A 20,499-nucleotide genomic window follows, 5' to 3' on the forward strand; every position below is an offset into this window, starting at 1 on the left:
CAATACAGATCATTGTATGAATGGATAGTAGTACCACTTGTGTGTGCATTCTCTCATAGTACTGGGGACCGACGGGTTTCCCAGGGTTTTAAAACCCGGAATCAAGATCCGAATCAAATCCAGGTGATTTTGATTCTGATTGAACTTGAATCGGTCAGGGAATTGGCTTGAACCTTACAAACCCAACATGAATAGATTGCTCTAAATTGATCAATTCTGGTTTAGTTTAACCCGTGAATTTAACTATTCAAAATTTGGGTCTCATCTAATCTGTCATGTAAAACAGCTCATCAAGAAACATAAGGCTTACATTAAAGTTATCATAAGAGGGAATTGCTTACCCTGAGTAAATTGAATCAAGGTCTTCATCGAGGATGGCTGAAACCCATAATTTATATAAAACTCAAATGCAGTAGAGTTGAGACAGCAATTTTGGCCTAGCAGATTAGACATGAAATCACAACTTTAAAATTAATACATTTCATCACCAATAGTAGGGTACTATAGTTTACAATCTTCCTTTCTAACTAATTAGGTTGTGTTTGATATTAATTTTCTGGGTCTAGAAAATATTTTGAACCTGATTCTTGTCTATTTTCTCATGTTTCAAAATACATTCTAGATCACTGTTTCAAAAATCGAAATTGGATCGGTCCAGTCGGCCGATTTGGATCGAAATCGCCTATGAACGATCTTGATTTTGGCCACTTTGGAACAGTCGGTACTACTAGGACTAGATCACTGGGTATTCAGATATGATGTCCGATTCAAGGTTTTTGGGGACCGACTCGAATCAGAATCAACTACGATCGATCCTAGTTCTGGTAGTTCCGAAATGATCGATTATAGGGTTTTTTTTAGACTACATTGTTGGGTTTTCTTATCTGAGGGCCAATTGAAGGGTTTTGTGGGCCGACTTGGATCGGAATCGGCCATGACCAATTCCAATTTCAACTAGTTCTAGGGTTTTTTGAGACTGAGTTATGGGGTTTTCATACATGTGGGCCTATTCTAGGGTTTTTGGAACCGATTCCAATCGGTAGTGATTAATTTAATCCCAATTCTAAGTTTAAAACCCTTATTCTAGTCCGAGAATCTATTCCGAGAATACATATCAAATATATATATATAAAAAAAAAATAAGAATTAGTACTGGAAAGTTTCGCTATTAAATTAGGCACATCAATCCCCAAACGCGTGGCTACTCTGTTGTTTAAATCGGTAACAAACTGCCTGTTTCATACAAAGTAAACAAAAAAAAATAATAAGAGAAGAAAAATAACAAGAAAGAAAGAAATAATTTGACCATCTTTTTCAATATTATTTAGTAGGAGTTCAAGGAGTCTTAGTCTTACCCGAAAGGCATAAGCTTTACAGTAGCTAGAATTTTGCCTGGGTTGATGTGATATATACCCGCCAATTCGGCTAACTGCCAAGTCAAAAATTTATCATAGAATCAAATAGCTACTACTAAATAAAGCTTTTTGATGAAACCTATTTTATTTTACTTTTCTCTTGTTTACAATTATTTTCCTAAATAGGCATGTTAGGAAAAATTCTCCCCATATGAAGTCCCTAATTTTGCCACACACATGGAGAAAGATGTGGCTATTTTTCTCTTTGTAATTTTTTTTTTCCTTTTAGGGTTCTTCTACCTGTTCCTAGTTGATCTTGGGTACTTCTAAACCAAATCAGGGTTTTTAAATCCCATGATGGATTACGATTCCCACCAATTCAAATTACTATTTCTTTGTTTTACCATGTGACCAAATAGCTACCTGTCTACAAAAATTTAGCCTCATTTAATTTACTTGGACAAAAGTAAATTTTCAACATTACAGTCCCGTTGTAGTTAGTTGGTATAGGGGATTGAGCTCCTCTCCAGGGAGCCCAGTGCCCAGGGGAGCATCCAAGGGCTGGGTTGTGTCGCACACATCCTGTTTGTTGACTGGGCACACATTGGGATGTGTGCGGCACAACCCAACCTTTGGATGCCTCCTGGGCACTCCCTGGAGAGGAGTCGGATCCTAGCCTTAGGCTCGTGAAGTTTTGTTTTTTTTTTTGGGTAAAATCAAATAAAGATTCAGATCACCAACATATATATAATGAGAATGGATCATCTGCACGTATGTGCAATGCAGATGAACGTACATCTTAAAGTCAATCACATGTTTATTTTGTTTTCATAAATACCCCTTCTCCCCTTGTAAATGGCAAAAATAAGAGAAGTGGTTGCCTCTCCCATGTATTTAGTGGTTTGATAATGTTACCTCTCCTAAAAAGCCATCGGAAGCTAGTATGCCACCCACGGTGGTCATTTTGTTCAAGTAGGCAATGGGACTAAGCAGGACAACTGAGTTCAACTTGTCTGCTAACTTCCCTTGTGATAAGGCTGCCATTGGAGTTGTAGTTCCCTATCAATTAAAAGACCAATATTATTAACCCATTAATTACAACTGAGATTGAAGAATAAGAAGAAGAAGAAGGGATTCAGGGATTCTGACCATGGAGTGGCCAACAAAATGGAGCTTCTGGCCTGTTTGATTGTATACGAAGTCAACTATAGCAGGAAGATCATTGAGAGCGACCTCATCCCATGACCAATCCCAGTATTGCTGTGAGTATGTATATATAAAGTGATCGATCAACACAAGAATTTTTGCAGAAATTAATTCAAGTTTAGAGAATTATTGTACAAACCGTTTGGCTTTCATCAAGAGATACATGTCCCTTACTAAATCTAGTCCCTCTTGTATTAGCTATCCATACGTCAAATCCACTATCAGCTAATGTAAACACCAAGGATTGTTCTGTAGACCCCATCATCCATGATATCCCATCCTGTAAGATTGAACGAAATGAAAGAGTCAAAGGGTAGACCTAAAATGACATTCGGAGAAATGGTGAGGAAAGACATTCATAATTTAGGTCATGTATCAAGTATGATCTCAAATAGAGTTGATTGGAGGGCAATGATCCATATAGTCGATTCCATTTAGTTGGGATAAGGGTATTTGTAAGGCAAGAATCCATGTACCCCATGTGGGTAGTTGATCTAAACATGACAAACTCATGTTTAGACGAACATTTGTGTTAAAAAAAAAATTGACACATGTTATCACGAAATCATATGTGAAGAGTTCGTTACACTCCAGGTATGCTGCATGAACATTAGGTGATGTCATCACTTAATCTGAAACACCGGGAGTTCGGATCTAGAATCCATTCTGAAACCTGATTCTTGTCTATTTTGTTGCTTTAGAATGTGTTCTAAACCCAAAATTAATCCATTATGAGAGTGGATATACCAAACGAAAGCTTTCATCTGCAAAGAATGAAGGAAATCAAAGAAGAAAAGAAAGGAGAAACAAGAGAGGAGGTAAAATGAAGGAAGATTTCAGATTACCGTCAATACACCATGCTGTACTACAACAGGTGGCTTATTCTTTGAAACACCACTACTGCTTGAAAGACCCTCTGGGATTCTTTGAAGCCCCGTAATGTATCCATCTTCACTTGTTGTCTGAACACATATCATATCATATCAAATTATAATTAAGCCGATGCTTAGACAGATACTCTTTTTTTTTTTTTTTTGTATGCATTCTCATAATAGATTATGGGTCATAGAGAATGTATTTTGAAATTCAATTTTTCTTTGATTTTTTGTTTCAAAATACGTTTTAGAACCAGAATCTATTCCAAGTATGCATACCAAAGACAAAAGTGAAGTATACTGTTCGATGCACTTTAAAGAAGTACTAAAAAAAGAATACGTACGTTGAACTCCTCGCATTTATAACCATGTGGAATGATGGAAGCTTTGCATAATCCCTCCCAAAAAGGCGGCCCATCATCTTCACCACCACGGAGTAATGGGTTTATGGAACGACTACCCAGAGCCAAGTGAAGCTCAAGTACCACAAGAACTATGAAACAAACCCTCAAAGTAACCCATCTAATCAACATGAATGAACCCATTAATTTCTTTTCTTGTTTTTTTTTTTTGCTATTTTACTGTAAGTAATTTCTTCGTGGGATCAAGAAAGAAGATCTGAGAGACTCTCTTGGTTTGTTCTCCTTTTAAAAGGAAGGGAGGGGAGGCCCAGTCTTCTCTCTCTTTCATGGGTGGCCGGTGCCTTCGGCAAATGAGAGGAGAGAATTATATTTAAGAATGAATAAAAATGGGTAAGAATTTTACGGAAACTCATTCTCTCTCGAGAATGTCAACCCCTATTTCGATGCCCCAGTTCTTCTTTCCATGCATTGCGGCTCTTCAGTCGGCCTACGTGCATTCTCATACAGACAGGGATGAAATGACCGTCCTACACATTACCCGAGCACCCTGCCCGGGTGGGGTCCATGTGAGGTCATCACACCCCATGGATGGTGGGAGATGAACTCTAATGGTTAAATGTCATTGGAGATCGAGGATCCAGGCAACTACAAAGGTAAAGTCCCATGGATTTAGGGTTTATGTTCAACACACATGTGGTCAGTTGGGCAGTAGCCAGTAGCAAGGCGGGTTAGGGTACGTATATGTCTTTTTGTCCACGTCGGTAATCCTTCAAACAAAAAAAATAATAATTTGGAAACGTCTATGGTCTTAAAAAATGTGACACAGCTCAACCAGCTACGTCTTTGATAAATACTTTGCAGTTCAATTGAGTAGGTTCATAATTGGAGTTCTCTATCCAAGGCAATGGATTGCTTCCTTAATTGATATATATATATATTTTTTTTGGTCAACTCTTAATTGATTAGTCTTAGATAAATTTTGTTCTCTCAATATAAGTTACTTATAGTTATCCTACAAGATGTCATGACATAACTTTTGTCCACACTCTTGAAACCCATCGATACTTGATTGCTAAGCAAGTTTAACAATTGAGCCCTATCCTAGCAACCTTAGAAAAAATAAAAAAGGACTGAGTTTTCCTTCACTCATGGCGAAGGAAAAATTCCTTCTCCTTGGGCATCGGTACTGCCAAATGACTAAAGTGGAGGGTAGTTTGACTTCATCCAAAGGGAGTGTGAGTGGGATAAAGATCCTCTCCAATTCTTTAATTTCGCAATTATTGGCAATACCATCTTCCCTGCACGACACGTGGATTTTTATAATCCAACGGTTGTAAGAACGTTGCCCCATATTTGAGATGAAAATCCATTTTTGAATCGGGTAGGAGAAGAACCCGCCCAAACCTAAGACACATAAAGTATGAATGAAAAAAAAAAAAAACGCAGCTGCAATTCCGATACTAAAAATTAATTAAGGAATAGAAGCTTTCATCTTAATCTTGTGGGTGAGTAATGATACCCAATCTTGGTTTTCTACTGCAAGCAGCAACTCTGAAGAAATACCTAGTAAAGATGATCGTCGTCTCCTTCAATACCTTTTCTGAGACCATTCAATGTGCAATAGTTGCTTTGATGGGACTGAGTTTCTCATGCGAGAAGGATGCAAGAATCAAGACAAGAGGGGCACATGAGTTTCTCAATCAAAACCCAACTCATTTGCCCACTTATCGATACTGGAAATAAAACCGATGGGGCTAAGTTTCTCTCAATTGAAGGTACACCTTTTTCTTGCTCTGATCAAATGAAATAAGATGTGATTCCCTAGATTCCAATGATTGACTGCCTTCCACAGATGGTAAGCTGAAAACTAATTGGAATTTAGCTCACAAAATCCATTACGGAAGAAGTAGAAGGCAGTTTTGATCTAAATCCAAGAGGACTAGCTTCTCAAATTCTTTTTAGAGAATTCACATGAGAAAAATAACTTAAGTGCCACTGTGACTCAGACTTCCTGGAGCAGAATGCAAAGCTACCATTTACATGGAAAAATATGAATAAAGCAGATTTTATAGGAAGCATTCAAGATCTGAGTTTCCACAGAAAAATCTGAAATTTAGGATGACTCTTCAAGACTTTAGAACTTTTCTCAGGAAAAATAAAGATGTGAGAGGCTGGCTCCAACTGTTCGGAAAAGTGGAAATAGCAGTGAGAGAACCACCAGAGAAGATAGCCGGTCTTCAGCCAAGAACTAATCGTAGAGCAGAGAAGGGCGCATGAGAGCTTGGTGCCTTGGTTGATTCAGTCTCTTGGGAGATACAAAAGAGGGGCTGGGGCGGGTTCTTGTCCTACCCGATCAAAATATGGGTTTTCATCTCAAATATGGGACAATGTTCTTACAATTGTTGGATTATAAAAATTCCACGTGTCATTCAAAGAAAGTGGTATTGATAGGAATTGCCAGATTAAAGAATTGGAGAACTTTATCCGAATGGGTGTGGCTTCATGGGATGGCTAAACCATCGATGGAACAGGCCAATAGGCCCTAGTACATCTCTAAACCAAAGACACTGAGGAATGAATTATTATTATTATTATTATTATTATATATTATGGGTCCATGTTATTTGTGAGGGAGTGCGTGCACGGGAGCCAATGAAAGCACGCATATTGACATCATGGGGGTTGAGATTTCTGCCTTTCATGGGTAGTGGGACAGTCATTTTGCCCCCCCTTTGTGGCTTTGTGTCTAGGCATGGACAGGACACTTCCCTAAAGAATTATTATTATTATTATTATTATTATTATTATAAAAAAAGATCTCTATTTGGTGGTGTTTCCAATGCCCTCTCACAGGACACCGTGAGATGATGCCTCTGCCCCTGAGTAGATACTCAAGCGTGTTCACCCATTGGCCCAGTCGCTTGTGTGCCCTTATTATTATTATTAGTTCATTAAGGGTTTTGCCGTTTTGAGATGAAGGGGGTAAGGAAACGTTGTCCAACGCCCCAAGTGTTCTAGAATTTTTATCCTATGTAGTTACTGCACGGTGCGGCGGCTACAAAGATATCCCCTGTATTGAAGATTATCAAATATAATTACCTTCTTTGTTGGACAAACTTGTGACTTGTCAGGTTGTGGAGCATGGCCTTGGTCATTTACCGTTTACTGAGAAGCAAGTAATCACTCCCACAGGTGTGTTAAGGATGCAGGTTTAAAGTGGGGTTGGCCTTCTAATTCTAAGCTTGATGTACCACCATAAATACTAATGCACTTGAACTTGAGCCAGGTTTCTAGCTAGTATATTTCTTAATAGAAGTCACATTCTCTCAAGTGCAAGGAAACATTATTTTCATGTTGGTTTAGGAGTTTTTACCCGAATATTCTCTATGTTGGTTTAGGAGAGAGATGATTATGAGAGAAAGGGTCAAATATGTGAAGTTCCCAAGGGCTTGTTTTTCCTTTTAAAGTAATCATCCTCCTTTATTCCTGGCAGCTTCTTGGAAGTGTCAAATAGAGCAAATGAAATTTTATAGAATTTTTTAAATTGTTTTCTAATTTTCTTGATATTTAGACATTTATAAACCACTAAGAAAGAATCCTGCTACCACTTACTGATTCTGCTTCTTTAAATATGGAAATGTTATTCTTGAAAAAAAATTCTTGTGGGAATGTGCGTGTGTGATTCTTTAACTTGATCAGAAAATGTGCTTGAGTCAGCTAATTGTTTCTGTTGCTATCTCTCACTTATTTTTCTACAGGGTTTTCTCTTCAGTTTTCCCATCCTACAGTTCCTGTTTTGTTCCATCCTAGCTAGTTGCAAGAACTTTGTGTCTGCTTAGTCCTACCAATCCAGCCACTGGATGGAGTTGGACTTCCTTTTTGATATCGTCTTCTCTCTGATCACCCATATTACCTTCAAATACAGGGGGGGGAGGCATATATCTGATCGCCAGATTGTAAGTTATTGCTTCTCCTAATTTCTGGTTTCGCTTAAGTTTCTATTTTCTTACCACACTTGTTTCTCCCAATCTAACCATCAGTTTGCCTTGATATTTTAGATATATAACCCACCTTTAGGACCTTCATTCAACTGTAGTTTCATTCCCATTGGTTTAGTGGATTGTGAGATATCATCCTCACAATTTTCTGTCTAAGTTTCTCAGTTTTGATTCACTGTGATTCTGGTTTTCTAGCTAGCTAGTTTTCTAGTCCTTGTTAGCCTCGTCATCTTGTACGTACTGTCTCTATTCTTTTGTTATCCTTGCTGCCACTAAGAGAGGAGCATTTCTATTTAGTGGTATATACCATATATGCTTGCTTGAGATGCAACTCCTGGACGTACACCACCAAATCAACAAACCTAATTAACTAACCTTCCCATACTTGTTAGGATTATATTCATCTGGAAAGAGGTGGCTGATCGACATTTGCTGCCAGGACTGCGCGCTGGGGGCTTGCCATGTCTTTTATGTTGTGAGGTCGTCTGTTTTGTGCAACGAGTGTGCCTTACAAAAAAAAAGCTACGCAATGCGAGTCGTCACAGATCATTAGGAATTATTTATGACTGAAGAATGAAGGTTAAAGTATTGTCTATAGGTGAGTTAGGCAGATTAAGTGGCCGGGTTGAAGCCAAAGTTCAGAGTTCTTTATTTCTGCATGTCTAGCAGCAGAAGGTAGGACTTCCTATGCCTGTGAAAGTCCATGCATGTGGGATTTGGTCTGTCCTCGACATACATAAAACACACATAAGCACATGCAGGAAAGAACTGATGTTCCGCTTCCAAAAACATGGACTCCATGTTGTGCATTAATTATTTGAATGATATGTTCAAACTGATAGTTATAAATAAAATTTATCATTTGGTTGCCAATTTTTGATTTCCATCCCCCCCCCCCCCCCCCAACCTCCCCAAAGGAACATGCTAAGACCAGTACTCTTAATTGCTGTCAAGATTATGTTGCTGTAATCCTTGCAATTATGTTCCTTCTCCAGGATCCGTATACACAGGAGTTGACTTTTGCAAGAAATTGTGTGGAGTATCCATTGTTCGAAGGTGAGCCTTGCATCAGGTGTCTGTTTTGGCAATTTTGGTGAGTAGATTTGCTTAGGTTTTCTGGTATTAGAAGAAAGTTAAAATGATTACCTTTACTTCTGTTTTCTCAATACCTCCACTTTCTTGTCTCATTAAATTTTTTTCTTTTTTTTTTATTAACATTTTTTTGATCTTGTTAAATAATGGTTGGGTTTAAGCAAAGTCCCAACTAATTATCTTTTCATTATAATCCTTTAAATAAGGGAAAATCTTGTTGTAACCAAGGTAATGTAAGACTAGAACCAGAATAGGTATAGTCTCAGGCGGGATTAAATAGAAAACCTCCAGTGAACAAAAAAAAAGAGAATACTGGGATCTCAAATCGGTAACCACAAGAGAAAAAAAAACAATGAGCAGAACTCAAATGAGGGAACAATAACTTGTTGAAGTAGCAAATGGGCTGAATACTTTTCTAGAAAGTAGGATGAATCTCAAATAGAAGACATGATCAGAAATTCAGAACACAGATCGAACAACCTTGGGGTTTTGAAACCCTAGTTTCCCTTGAATATATGGTAGAGTTGTCTCTGCTAGTTCAGTGGATGAAGGTGGATCTTGACAGCAATACTGTGATGATGTAATTCCAGATTTGAATGCGAACAATCTGCAACAGAAGAAAATTCCAGCAACTTGAATAAACCTTGAGATCGATTGGACAGCTTTAGGGCTTGGAATCAAGAACCGATGGAACGGGATGGGGGGAAAGGAATGGGCATCTCACCTTAGGTCTCTCACCTATCCTATCTCAGCATTTTCACAAAGGCTCAAGCCAATATTTCATTAATCAAATTTGTGACAAACTTATATAAAAGACTCAAAAATAGACTTAGACACTAAAAAGGAAAGGCCTAAAACAATCCTTAACTAATAAGGTAACCTAAATTGACTAGGAAATAAAATATTAAAGAAAACAGACTCAAAATAAGACTCTAACTAAACTAATGAAGTAAATCCCGTTTTCCTTCTTTCTACCTATATTTTAGGCTCGTTAAATTGGTAAATTTCGTTTTCCTACTTTCTACCTATATTTTAGACTCATTCAATTGGCCAATTACAAAGTAAACCCATGGGATCAAAGGCCCAATACATACATAACCCAACCTAAGGATTATTCCCAATATAATAAGCCCTCTAAGTGACTTATCTGCATCACAAGGTTGGTTACAACAAGATTATAACCTTGCTTTTTTGCCCCTTGTCTATCTGCATCACAAGGTTGGTTACAACAAGATAGTAACCTTACTTTTTTGCCCCTTGTCTTATTCTTAAAAGTTATTTTAGTCATAGGTAAAAAAGGTATTCAACATAAGTTGAAAGTGACTTATTATTAAATCATTTTCAAAAGTTGTCGTTGTCCATTTGAATTGACAAGATTACCCCTGCATTAAATAGTATTTGGGAATAAGACAAGGGGCAAAAAAGTAAGGTTATAAATTCTTAATTCACCTACTTGGTGACAACAAGATGCACCCTTTAAATAAATATTGACAAGAAAACCCCTTCAAAAAATTAATCTGGAAAATGAGGGGTATGGTTGTTGACATTGTTATTAGAGGTGCAAAAAATTGATAAAGGTTGTGGTAATCAATTTACCTCTCCCCTGATGGAAAAATCATAATTTTCATATGAAATGAAAATCTGTTCAGCTCCATTAGTGATTTGTGCCATCCATGTCTGATTCACAGTACCTGTTGTTCAACTTCTTGAAATTTGTTCAAAGCCATTCTACTCCATTATTCTAAACTGATCTTGGACCTGATGATTACAAAGCCATTAAGCCCTCTGAAATCAGGATTGAAGGAAGCCCAGAGAACTATCTTGACTGCTTTCTAAATCACTTTATCAAAGGGATTTCTTTCTTCCAGTAGTCCACCAAACAGAAACAATACATGAACTCCATAAATAAATTCTTTACGTCAACCAATTTCTTCAATTGGAGAGACTAAGCTGAGAAGAGTTAAAATGTTAATCTTTATACAACCTCCTGGACCAGAATCCCTCCAATATCTTGGTGATTTTGGTCTGCTACTGTCATCACGAAATTACTTTCAGGTTTTAAGCAGACTAGAATCATTATAGGTAAACCACATCACATTTCTTATCCTATTTTCTAAATATATGTAATGAAAATTTTATTTTTCTTATTATCAGTGAATCTTTCCCACTTTACATTGCAGGCACAGGTTAAAATTTCATTTAATTGTTATTGTTGCATAGTGGGGAAAGCATGGAGAATGCATTACGTGCATGTTGCAAAGGAATAAAAATTGGAAAGATACTGATCCACCGTGATGGAGACAATGGCAAACAGGTGATGTTTTTTTTACACAGACTCAATGCTTTGTTTTTCTTGAAGTTGAATGGATTGTACAGTTTTCTCCATAAATTTATTTGTCACTTGAAGCAGCTTATATATGAGAAGCTTCCCAAAGATATTTCAAAACGGCATGTCTTGCTTCTGGACCCTGTTCTTGCTACAGGTACCTTTATTTACATTGCCTCCTTCTTTCCTCTTATGTTGGTAATGATTCTATATTCATTAAGAACTATAGAAGAACAGTACTAGTCTCCATTTCACTGCATGGAAGTCACTCATCATGGAAGGAGTTGTTAGAATCTTTGATCATAAACAGATCCCCACATAGATTCATGGAAATTCATATAACAAGAAACATAAATGACATACCTGTTAATGACGGCTGCAGTCGATCCACGTCGCTTTTCCTTCCCAAAAGCCTTCCACAGCCTTTCACTTTCACTCTCCCGTGAGTAGGAATAATAGAATAATCAAGTGACAGCTGTGGGGACCTTAGGGTTGAATATATAATATTCTCCCTGACCCTAATCACACTTCCACAATGTGTAAGGTCAGTTATACCCCCCATTTAACCTAGAGTGAAATAAAACACTTTATGGGCCTAAAAAAGCCAACCCATATTAATTAAGCCCAATAAACCCAACAATTTTCCACTTGGGCAAAATTAATACAGATGTCTTTATTGGAATTGGCCAAAAACCCACTTTCACTCAAAATACTTCGGTCCTATTAATGCTCACTTGTGTCGAAACAACAACAGAAAATATGCCTCAACATATGGCATACAACATCCTGTCATCACGACCACAAATGATCCATTAAGTCGAACTGCCTTGGGTATATGTAACAACAAGGAAATCAAGAGCATAACAAGTGATCAGCAAGTAAATGCTCGCTTCCTCGTAGGTCTTCTAACTTGAAAATCCTCACAGATAGCACACTTCGATATTAACTCATACTTGTGCTAAACCGCCATGAACTGGAGTTAACACCATACATTGGCTTACCGCCCATGGCTTATCCGCCAATCTCAAAACTTTGGCTAAATACCGCCTATGGCTAATTGCCATTTTGAAAACTTTGGCTAAATACCGCCTATGGTTAATTGCCATTTTGAAAACTTTGGCTAAATACCGCCTATGGTTTGTAAAATATAAAACTTGAGAGAATAGGTTCTTAGGTAATCCTTGGTTGTATCAGATGGGATATCTTAATTGACCTGTTCGAAACATTATAGTTCAAAACACCAAATCCCAAAATCTCAACCTAAAAAGAGGCTCAGGGTTTTCTAATTCACTTCCCTCTTTTTATTTTTTTATTTTTTTATTTTTTCAAGTGTTGACTAGCATCACCACTATTTTTGAAACATTTCCAAGCACAATGGGACTAATAACTTTCGAAAGTTATCGTCTTCCCCTTGATGCAGTCAACACACTTTCCTAATACTTCAAGGACTGAGTAACAATAATGCCGTCCTCTATTCCTCTACATGCTCATCCTAACATCCATTCACGGTGATTGATTACACTATGAGAGAGAATAACGACTTATGCAACCATCAATCACATAATCAAAACCAAACAAAAGAACCATCTTTGTTAAAAAATAGCGTAAATGCTTATCCACATAAAACAAGATTCTTCTAAATTCAAATAAATTATATGGTTTAGCAGAACAAAATAATAAATAAACATGTATAGAATGATCTAATAGCTCTCAATTACTCTTATATGGTTTTCATATTCTCAAATCCTCATTTCTTACTAAGAACTTTACTTCTCATTCACCCCTTGATCGTGAAACCAAATCTCATCTTCCGAGCGTTGTGGTGAATGGTTACGAGACCTGGGAGTGTAGAATGGTGACTCCGGTCTGTTCACTTCCTCAGATTCTACCTCATCTCTCGGTGGGGATCTCGGAGTATAGTAAGGTGAGTCCGACTTATCCACTACGACAGAGAGAATTTTCTCAGCTAGTCCGCACCCACGTGGCCAATCCCTCAACACTAACGATCTCGACCTCTTGGGTCCTTTCATAACGGCTGCACGTGCCCTCAAGATAACCCTATATTTTCGTGCAGTCAAACGCATCCTTTTACTCCCTATTCGAGTCTGGTCTCCAATGCGTTGGGAAGAATCTGAGGCACTGGTATCACTATTTTGTATCTTGAAGTTATCAGCTACAACCGACTTATCCTTGGTGGGTGGCATCCTGTCAATCAAAATATCAAATCAATAACTAGCACTTGCCACACCCACACCCATAACTTCAATGATTATCCGGTGTCAAGACTGTATCGGTTATAACAAAACAAATTTGTGTAACAATCAAGGGTTTTAATTTGGCGTACATTTTTAACCTATACATCCTTGGATGCAGTGGTCCATTTCGTTCCCTATCCCTTAATTAGGCTGGATAGTGTACACAAACTCTAGTTACCATCAAATTAATAAATACGCACCATTGACCATGGGTGCCTAACTAGGGTGTGTTACAAACACGCCATAAAAGACAAGCTGGTGCAGAATACAACACAATTTACTAGTAACATATCCCGAACATATCTTTCCCTCTCTGAGCATAAGATATGCATTTATTAAGCCACACTTGCCATGAAACCAGAAGTGACTATAGTGGTCCTATCACTTTCGGCATAAGGAGCTCTAGGGTGTAAATCCTTCCTATACTTGCATGTGCATGCTTAATTTCTTTAAATTTGGGTAGTAACTCTCATAAGCATGTACTACCTACTTTGCTGCCATGGCCGAACTGTGCTGCAGTAAGACTGGTTGCCTGTTCTTATCCAATACTCCTCCACCTGAACGCCCCCCCTTGGATTCTTTGCATGTTAAGCACATACCCATCTTCTATTTTCACCTGAAACCCCCCAAAAAAGAAAAACAAAAACTCATTTATGTAACTTTTGAATCCATCACGTAACACACATTTCACCATTAACATTGAAGAAATTTTGTTCTAAGAAATAGAATTGAAGAAGAAGCTCTCTCTCTCTGGCTCTTACATAGAACTCCTGACACTGGTAACCGGATTTTAATCCTCTCCATTTCCTGATCCATTATTTCCTATTATTTCCACCCTGAGAATGTGACAAGTGGGCACTCTCAAATCCACCGGTTCATATTTAAAACCCTCAAATTAACATAGAGTTAACCCTGGTTGGTGTAACCCAGGGACTAACCCGGGTTGGTAACCAAACCCATCCTTAAACTGTCGTTAACCCAAGGACAAACTCAATCGACCCATCTCCTTCTCTCTCTCATATTTTCCTCATTCACTCAACCCTAATGGATTTGAAACTTTTGCGTTCTCAGGCGACGGCCCACCTCATCTTGCCACTGAAACTTCTGCGTTTTTAGGCGACGGAGCCCTCTGCATTTTCAGGCGACGGCGCACCCTCTTCTTGCCACTACAACTTCCTCTACCACCCTCTGTACTTTCTTCTATGGAGATTTGTCTCACAACCCATGCCTGTGAAACCAGCAAGCTTCACCAACACCTCTGTTGGGAAATTGGAGCATTTTGGAGTTGTGTTGTCATTGTTGGCAACATTTCTAGACATTTTGATGATGTGGCGATGGTTTTTGGTGAGTTGGAGGAACTGGAATGGTCAAACAGGCTTCTACACAGTGTCAAGGACAACTTGGTCATTTGGCACGGTTATAGTGACATCCGAGTATGGAGGATGTACATTGAAAGTATTTTGGATCCTTAAAAAAGTGTTTGGCAAAGGCTCGAAGCAGCAGGTGAAGGTTTCATTCATCAAAAGCTACGATTTCATAGGATCGTACAGTGAGGTCCACTTTGGAGCTATTTTTGGAAGCCTTAATGGCTGAACTGGCCAAATAAGTCTTCACAAGAATTTCAGTTCGTCGAGTTTTGGTTCCAACGCAATTTGTTTCACTTATTTTTTATGTTAGACGAAGAAGTTATGAAGTTTTTCGTGTCGTTGCGCAAAAATAGATCGAATCTGGATAAGGATGTTTTCTCCATACTTAGCCAATTTTTTTGGCTTTTGTTTAACAACCATTCTGTAGACAGACGTTTCCCATTGTTTTTTTAAAGTTCCAGAATCACCACGGGCGGCGGATCAACATCTAGTGCAAGATTCCTCTTGGACGTCGCGGACTAGTGCAAGATTCATTTTAAAAAAGAAGGAAGAGAGAAAGGAAATAAGGGATTTGGTAGTGGAGTGTGACATCAGCATGACATCATATCCTATTTCAAATGAATATACCATTGTGAATTTCTTTGACATGTGTCCTCATTACGCATGGTTTTGTCACGAAGAATCTAGTTATTTACGATTCTGCAACTGGTTACCCGTTTTGGAGCATCCAACTTTGGAAAGCCATATCTTGGTCATCCAAAGTCCAAATGGGATGAATTTTTTTTTTTTAAATTGGGTAATTTTTTGAGAGGAATCCATTGGAAGGAGTTGCAGCATCGTTTGAGCATAGAAAATCGACGATATCACTGGTTTATGCTCGATGACTCTGTATTGAAGATGGTTTGAGCAGGGGAGCGTACACAGACTCGATTTTTATGCGTCAGAGGCTTCATGATTGCTGGATTACTCTCCAAGAGGTAAACTTCGATTGTAAATCCCCATTGTGAGTTTCTAGGTTGCATGTTTAGTTGAAAAAACCTAGTTTGATTGTAAGCCAATATTGGTCATTGTATTGGGGGATTTAGTTCTTTTATTTACAATTAATTATTGTAACTCTGTCAAGTGGGGGCTTGCACAGAGATTGGGGTAGTTGCCCTTGTTTGTGTGGTTGCACAAACTGAAGCAGGGATTGATAGTTCCTGGGTGGTTGCAGCCATCAAAATTTGAGTAGTGTATTGAGGGAATACGAAACCCTATACGGGTATTCCTCCGTGGACGTAGGCACTCTGGCCGAACCACGTATTTTTGGTGTTCTGTCTTGCACTTATTTTTCAACATATATTTGAAGTGTGTGTTGTGCAGAGTGGAGGGACACTGTCTGGTAGACCCAACCACGTTGTGGTGTGTGGTGGACGTGTCTGTGTGTGATTGGTAATCACGGGATTGCCCCAATCTTGAATTGTGATTGAGAAAACATCACCAGTGCGATAACTGTTAGAGGTTGGAAGAAAGTCTTTGGTGACCCTAATTCACACCCCCTCTCAGTGTCAACCTGAGTTTATCAACCTCCAATGGTGGGGACTGGTGGAGGTGAGACTTAAATGGATGCAGAACAGAGGCATCAATCACATCATCGACAGAGAGACCGATCATGAGAGAAGCAATGCTCTCTTCTTGATTCTCAGGAGCATCTACTGCTGCATTTGGTATAACCCTATGCATAAGTGGTTTTCTAGACAAACTGAAGGAGTAGGTTACCCTCACCAAAGAAAATTAGGTTAAAAATAAGAAAAATAAAGAGCTGAAGGAAACCAGGAGGATAGGTGTAACCCAAGAACTCTTTTGATGTAAATCCCCCCACTCATTATTAGGGAAAAAAATGAAAAACAACTGAACGATGGCTTTCCCTATTAAAGTCACACCTATCCTGTTTCACATACAAAAGAAAAAAAGTTGTTGAGTCTAAAAATTAAAGATCATCTGACCAGTCATTGATCAAGAGACATCACTGCAGAGTATCTATCTTTCTTTTTGTGTAGAGGTTCTTCATATTTTCCAACTTGCTTACTGAGAAAAGTGAGGAGTAGTGCTCCACATTAAAGCAATCCTAATTTTGAATACCATCAAATGCCTTGCCTTGATTGTCGACAATTGGTCATATCCCACTCTTGTTCCATTTGCGTCTTGAAAATTCTGGGAACATGTACAGCTTGCAAGCTGACTATCACCTTGTCCTTTAAGTTTGCATATATTGTGGAATTCTCTATGGCATAAGCCTGATGAAAAGTGGTGTCATACCTCTCTACATGTGAAAATGTGATAAAATTGGAGCTTAATAATAGCTTTTATTTTTAAGTGTGGATAGGATCCAACTAATTCACCTTGGTTGAAGTAAATTGCAACGCAATGTCCTACTTTTTATATCCTCTCTTCTACATATGTTTGTGTTGACTTGTTCTTGCTATATATTATTTCCTTCACAGATGTGCATTTTACATTCTATGTGCTCAATTGCCTCTATGCTTTAAATTGGATGACATGTTAAAAAATATTGTTTTTTCCTTTTAGGTTTCCTTTCATGCGGGTGATGCTCTGATACAGTTATATCATAATTTCACCACCGACTCTAAGACAGATTAATCTGCTCAAGCTTGCACATTTTGCTGTCATAGTTTATCTTGGAGGTGTGATTGAAAAGCTTCATGCTACAAGGGAGTTGTGTATAGAGGAGCCAATCCTTTATGTGAAGATGCAAGTAGCTGCACTTAAGCTTGAGCAAGGAGATCAAAAAAGTACCAGACCCCCGAGCAAATGATGAAGTCAAATTAATGTAATTTATGTTCTATCAACATTTTAATGGGCTCATTGGCTAGAGAAAGGATGGGAAGAAACTCTCTGTAAATTGGGTCATATCAGATTGTTTAATGTGAGGCTGCTTTTGTATGATGATTCTTGTTTTCCTTGCACTTTCTGATAACCGGAAAAGTGAAATAGGAAGAAATATATGATCATTCATCCTACTTCATAAATTTTTATATTTATTTTTGTTGTCAGTCTTCCTTCCTAAGCTGTTGTGAAGGGGCCGCATTAGGGATGATTGAACAGGGGTGCTCGCCGGGATATGACTACAAGAGCGACAGAGAACAATAGAGATCACTTGAAATAGGATGCTCACGACATATGAGCATCTCTGCCTCCATAATTTCTGTGGTCAATTAATTGCCTACCATAACTGCTGATTTTTAGCTTTTTCCTTTCAATTTGTGATGGTGTTGGTTTATGGAATCAATCAAATTATTAAAAGCCACCGACAGGAAATAATCCAAATGGTTCATTCACTGTAAGGTTTGCCCGAGTCCTAACATGACTTTAGTCAAGGTGCACTGTGTTGTTGTGCTGTTGTGCACATCAGGAGATAGTGCTGATGTGCATAAGAAAAGATCAAAGATGGAAACTAATTTTTGGCATCAATTAGGGGTGGGAGCAAGCTCAGTCAGACTGCCTCAGGAAGGAAAGGAAAACCTGAACCAATCCTTGATGGCTGTAGTCAGCAGAGAGCTGTGGATTTTTGAAGGAAGTAAACAAAAAGTATATTCAAGGGTGGCCATATAGAGCTGAAGGATATTTTTTTTATATTTTTGGTAAAGGCCAATACAAATAGGATTGCTTTCAGCATTATTCATTTAATGAGTTTAATCCATAATTCGAAATTTGAAGAAACAAGCTAGAGAGATACGGGCAGCAGCAATCCACTCCTTAAGGCCAGCAGAGGGTAAAGTGGCTAAACCAAGAGCAAAGCAAGCCAAACGCCACCAACAAGAGGAACAGTCTGGACGACTCTTAGAAGAACCATCCCCTTCCGTGCATTTTTTAAAGGATGGCCCTGTGGAAGTTGGGGGAAATCAACTCCACCAATGCTCATAAAGCTGATTAGCTGGAACTGCCAGGGCCTCGGGAGACCCCTGACAGTTCGATCGCTAGTTAATCTCTCCCAAACCGTGCACCCAGATATTGTGTTTTTTATGGAAACAAAAAGCCAGAGAAGGAAAATTGAGAAGCTGAGCCGTCGTCTGAACCTCTTATCCACCTTCTCGGTTGACCCTGTTGGAGCTGCAGGAGGTCTGAGCATCCTTTGGGACCTGAACATTCACATTGAAATCCTTTATGCAGACAACCATATCATCGATGCTAAGGTAAGAACAGCTGCTAGTCCCCCTTTCTTTTTAACCTGTGTTTATGGGGATCCTATTAGAGAAAATAGACAACAGGTTAGGAATAAACTTATTGCTCTTGGTAGTCATCGTCAAGGAAATTGGGCTTGTATGGGGGACTTTAATTCTTTTGTGGCGTGGCATGAAAAAAAAGGAGGTAGTTCTCGTGGATCCCATGATATGCAACAATTTTGAGATATGCTTGACTCTTGCCATTTGATGGACATTGGTGCCAATGGTCCTAGATACACCTGGAACAATAAACAGAAAGGATCGAGCAATATCAGAATTCGCCTCGACCGTGTTTTATCCAACCAGGCATGGCGTAGAGCGTTTGGTGATGCTGTTGTGTATGTCAAAGCTACGGTTGGGTCAGATCATCTACCACTTATTATTGACATGGATGGAGGTAGAGCGTCTGGGAATAGACCGTTCAGGTTCGAGGCAATCTGGTTCACACACTCTGAGTGTAAGGAAACTGCCCAAAAAGCTTGGTCCATCCAAACATCTAGTCGACCAAGTGATATTCTCTCTCAGAAGGCCCTAAGTTGTAAATCAGTCTTCACTACATGGAATAAGGATACTTTTGGCAATGTGCAGAAGAGAATTGCAGGGCTTATGCGCCAGCTTAAGGCCTTACATGATGATCCATCTGAGGCTAACCAATTGAAGGAGATTGATATCCAGAATTTACTTGAGATTGAATTACACAGAGAGGAGCTTCTTTGGCTTCAAAAATCCAGGATTCAATGGCTCAATGGAGGGGACTGTAACACCAGTTTTTTTCACGCCACAACCCTTCAGAGGCGTAATCACAATAGGATTCTCAAGCTCCGTCTCTTTTCCGGCGAATGGGTTCATGATGAGCAAGCTATCTTTCAAGAAATTTTGGACCAGTACAAAGTCATCTTCTCCAGCGAGGGAATTGACTCGGAATGCTCTTCATATTGTATCTCAAGCCATTGTTCCAAAAGTTGATTCTACTGAGAATGATAGCTTGTGTAGAACTCCTTTGATTGATGAAATTAAAGTTGCGCTCTTTGCAATGTACCCTCTGAAGTCCCCCGGCCCTGATGGCCTTCCTCCTGCTTTTTATCAACGCTTTTGGGACCTCGCTAGTACTGATATTTGCAACTTTGTGCATGAATTCTTTTTGAGTGGCACGATGCCCCGGACTTCTAATTCTACCCTGGTGTGTCTCATTCCAAAAGTTGATCAACCAAAATCAGTGGATCAATTTAGGCCGATTAGTTTGTGTAATGTGGCTACCAAGATCATCACAAAAATCATGGCTACTCGGTTGAAAGGCATTCTGGATAATATCATCTCCCCTGCTCAATCTGCTTTTGTTCCAGAACGCTTAATCTCTGATAATATTCTTCTTGCTCATGAAGCTTTCCACTATATTAAGCACAAGAAGAAAGGGAAGAAGAAGCTTATCGCTCTTAAGCT

General features: G+C 38.8%; 2 protein-coding genes across 2 annotated transcripts; one reads left to right on the forward strand and one right to left on the reverse strand.

Moving 5' to 3' along the window:
• Positions 1-1,182: 1,182 nt before the first annotated feature.
• On the reverse strand, positions 1,183-3,981 carry LOC122671164 (triacylglycerol lipase 2-like). The gene is made up of 6 exons (XM_043868266.1): positions 3,781-3,981; positions 3,407-3,523; positions 2,701-2,841; positions 2,505-2,615; positions 2,271-2,414; positions 1,183-1,233 (listed from the first exon to the last, which is right to left on the reverse strand). Exons 1-6 carry the CDS (start codon positions 3,979-3,981, stop codon positions 1,183-1,185), a joined length of 765 nt encoding a protein of 254 aa, XP_043724201.1.
• A 2,912-nt stretch (positions 3,982-6,893) lies between these two features.
• LOC122671165 (uridine kinase-like protein 1, chloroplastic) lies at positions 6,894-17,651 on the forward strand (the record flags this gene model as incomplete). The annotated part of the gene is made up of 5 exons (XM_043868267.1): positions 6,894-6,990; positions 8,792-8,852; positions 11,109-11,202; positions 11,299-11,408; positions 17,438-17,651. Coding segments are annotated over 5 exons (576 nt in total), but the record flags the coding sequence as incomplete, so codon positions are not given.
• Positions 17,652-20,499: the final 2,848 nt, after the last annotated feature.

Source organism: Telopea speciosissima, chromosome 8 (genome assembly GCF_018873765.1).
Source record: "Telopea speciosissima isolate NSW1024214 ecotype Mountain lineage chromosome 8, Tspe_v1, whole genome shotgun sequence".
Lineage (NCBI taxonomy): Eukaryota > Viridiplantae > Streptophyta > Magnoliopsida > Proteales > Proteaceae > Telopea > Telopea speciosissima.